Source organism: Petaurus breviceps, unplaced genomic scaffold, assembly GCF_028583685.1.
Source record: "Petaurus breviceps papuanus isolate PSGF00001 unplaced genomic scaffold, PetGlider_PUasm1.0 151, whole genome shotgun sequence".
Classification (NCBI taxonomy): Eukaryota; Metazoa; Chordata; class Mammalia; order Diprotodontia; family Petauridae; genus Petaurus; species Petaurus breviceps.
This window is the reverse complement of record NW_027185712.1, coordinates 27,706,212-27,707,741: the sequence shown is the minus strand read 5'-3', so window position 1 is coordinate 27,707,741 and position 1,530 is coordinate 27,706,212. Positions and strand designations below refer to the sequence as shown.

Sequence of the window (1,530 nt, the reverse complement as noted above, 5' to 3'; positions counted from 1 at the left end):
TGAAAAAACAGAAGGCAATGTGAAATATCTCATTGGAAAAACCACTGACCTGGAAAACAGATCCAGGAGAGATAACTTTAAAATTATTGGACTACCTGAAAGCCATGATCAAAAAAAAGAACCTAAAAATCATCCTTCAAGAAATTCTCAAGCAAAATTGCCCTGATTTTCTAGAACCAAAGGGCAAAATAGAAATTGCAAGAATTCATCAATCATGTCTTGAAAAAGATCCCCAAAAGAAAACTCCTAGGAATATTATAGCCAAATTTCAGAGTTCCTAGGTCAAAGAGAAAATATTACAAGCCGCCAGGAAGGAACAATTTTTGTATTGTGGAAACATAATCATGATAACACAAGATATAGCAGCTTCTACATTAAGGGACTGAAGGGCTTGGAATATGATATTCTGGAGGTCAAAGGTGCTAGGATTAAAACCAAGAATCACCTACCCAGCAAAACTGAGTATAATGGACACACTGCCCTGCGCTTCTTCCTTCTTTCTCTCTCCCTTTGGCCTCTTCCGGTCGGTGGAGTGCCTGTTAGCACAGGCTGCGGTGTAAAGATGGCTAAGTCTAAGAACCATACCACTCACAACCAATCACGAAAATGGCACAGAAATGGCATCAAGAAACCTAGGTCACAGAGATACGAGTCTCTGAAAGGGGTTGACCCCAAGTTTCTGAGAAACATGCTCTTTGCCAAGAAACACAATAAGAAGGGGCTGAAGAAGATGCAGGCCAACAACGCCAAAGCCATCAAGGCCCAAACAGAGGCCATCAAGGCCCTGAGCACCAAGACCTCCAAAGCCAAACTCCTCAGGCACAAGATCCCCAAGGCCAGCGCCTGGCGTGCTGGCCACAAGATGGCTACCAAGCGTCCAGGTCCTAGGATCGGCATCAAACGTCCAGGCTCCAGGATCACAAAGCCTGACTCTAAGGTTGCCAGAACCACTGACCCCAAGTCTACCAAGCCCACTGAGCCCAAGGCTGCCAAGTCTGCTGCCAAGGTCAGTAAGTCAGATCCCAAGGCTACCAAATCTGTCCCCAAGGCCACCAAATCTGATGCTAAGGCCACCAAGGTCACTAAGTCTGATTCCAAGGCTGCCAAGTCCAATCCCAAGGCAGCCAAGTCTGATTCTAAGGCTGTTAAGCCTGCCGAGTCCAAACCCAAAGATGCTGGGGCTAAAGCTGTTGGTCCCAAGCCTTCAAAATAGATGCTTCAGAACAGAAGGACTTGTTTAAAGCTAAAACTCCCTTTTTTCCCAGCCAGGGTATGATTATTCACTATTTTGTGCAAATAAAGAAAATGGTGAGTCATATATAAGAAAAAAAAAAACTGAGTATAATGTTTCAGGGGAAAATATGGTCATTCAATGAAATAGAGGATTTTCAAGCATTTCTGTTGAAAAAAACAGAGTAGAATAGAAAATTTGATGTTCAAATACAAGAAGCAATAGAAGCAAGAGAAGGTAAACAGGGAAAAGAAATCATAAGGAACTTATTAAAGTTGAACTATTTACATTCCTACATG

General features: G+C 42.9%; 1 protein-coding gene across 2 annotated transcripts; it reads left to right on the top strand.

Moving 5' to 3' along the window:
- The first annotated feature begins 459 nt into the window (after positions 1 to 459).
- Positions 460 to 1,317, top strand: LOC138153977 (large ribosomal subunit protein eL29-like). Of its 2 annotated transcripts, XM_069078400.1 has the most exons (2): positions 460 to 1,078; positions 1,202 to 1,317. In XM_069078400.1, exons 1-2 carry the CDS (start codon positions 563 to 565, stop codon positions 1,211 to 1,213), a joined length of 528 nt encoding a protein of 175 aa, XP_068934501.1. In that variant the 5' UTR covers positions 460 to 562; the 3' UTR covers positions 1,214 to 1,317. The 2 variants fall into 2 exon arrangements, with proteins under 2 accessions (XP_068934501.1, XP_068934494.1); XM_069078393.1 differs by having other exon boundaries at positions 460 to 1,317.
- Positions 1,318 to 1,530: the final 213 nt, after the last annotated feature.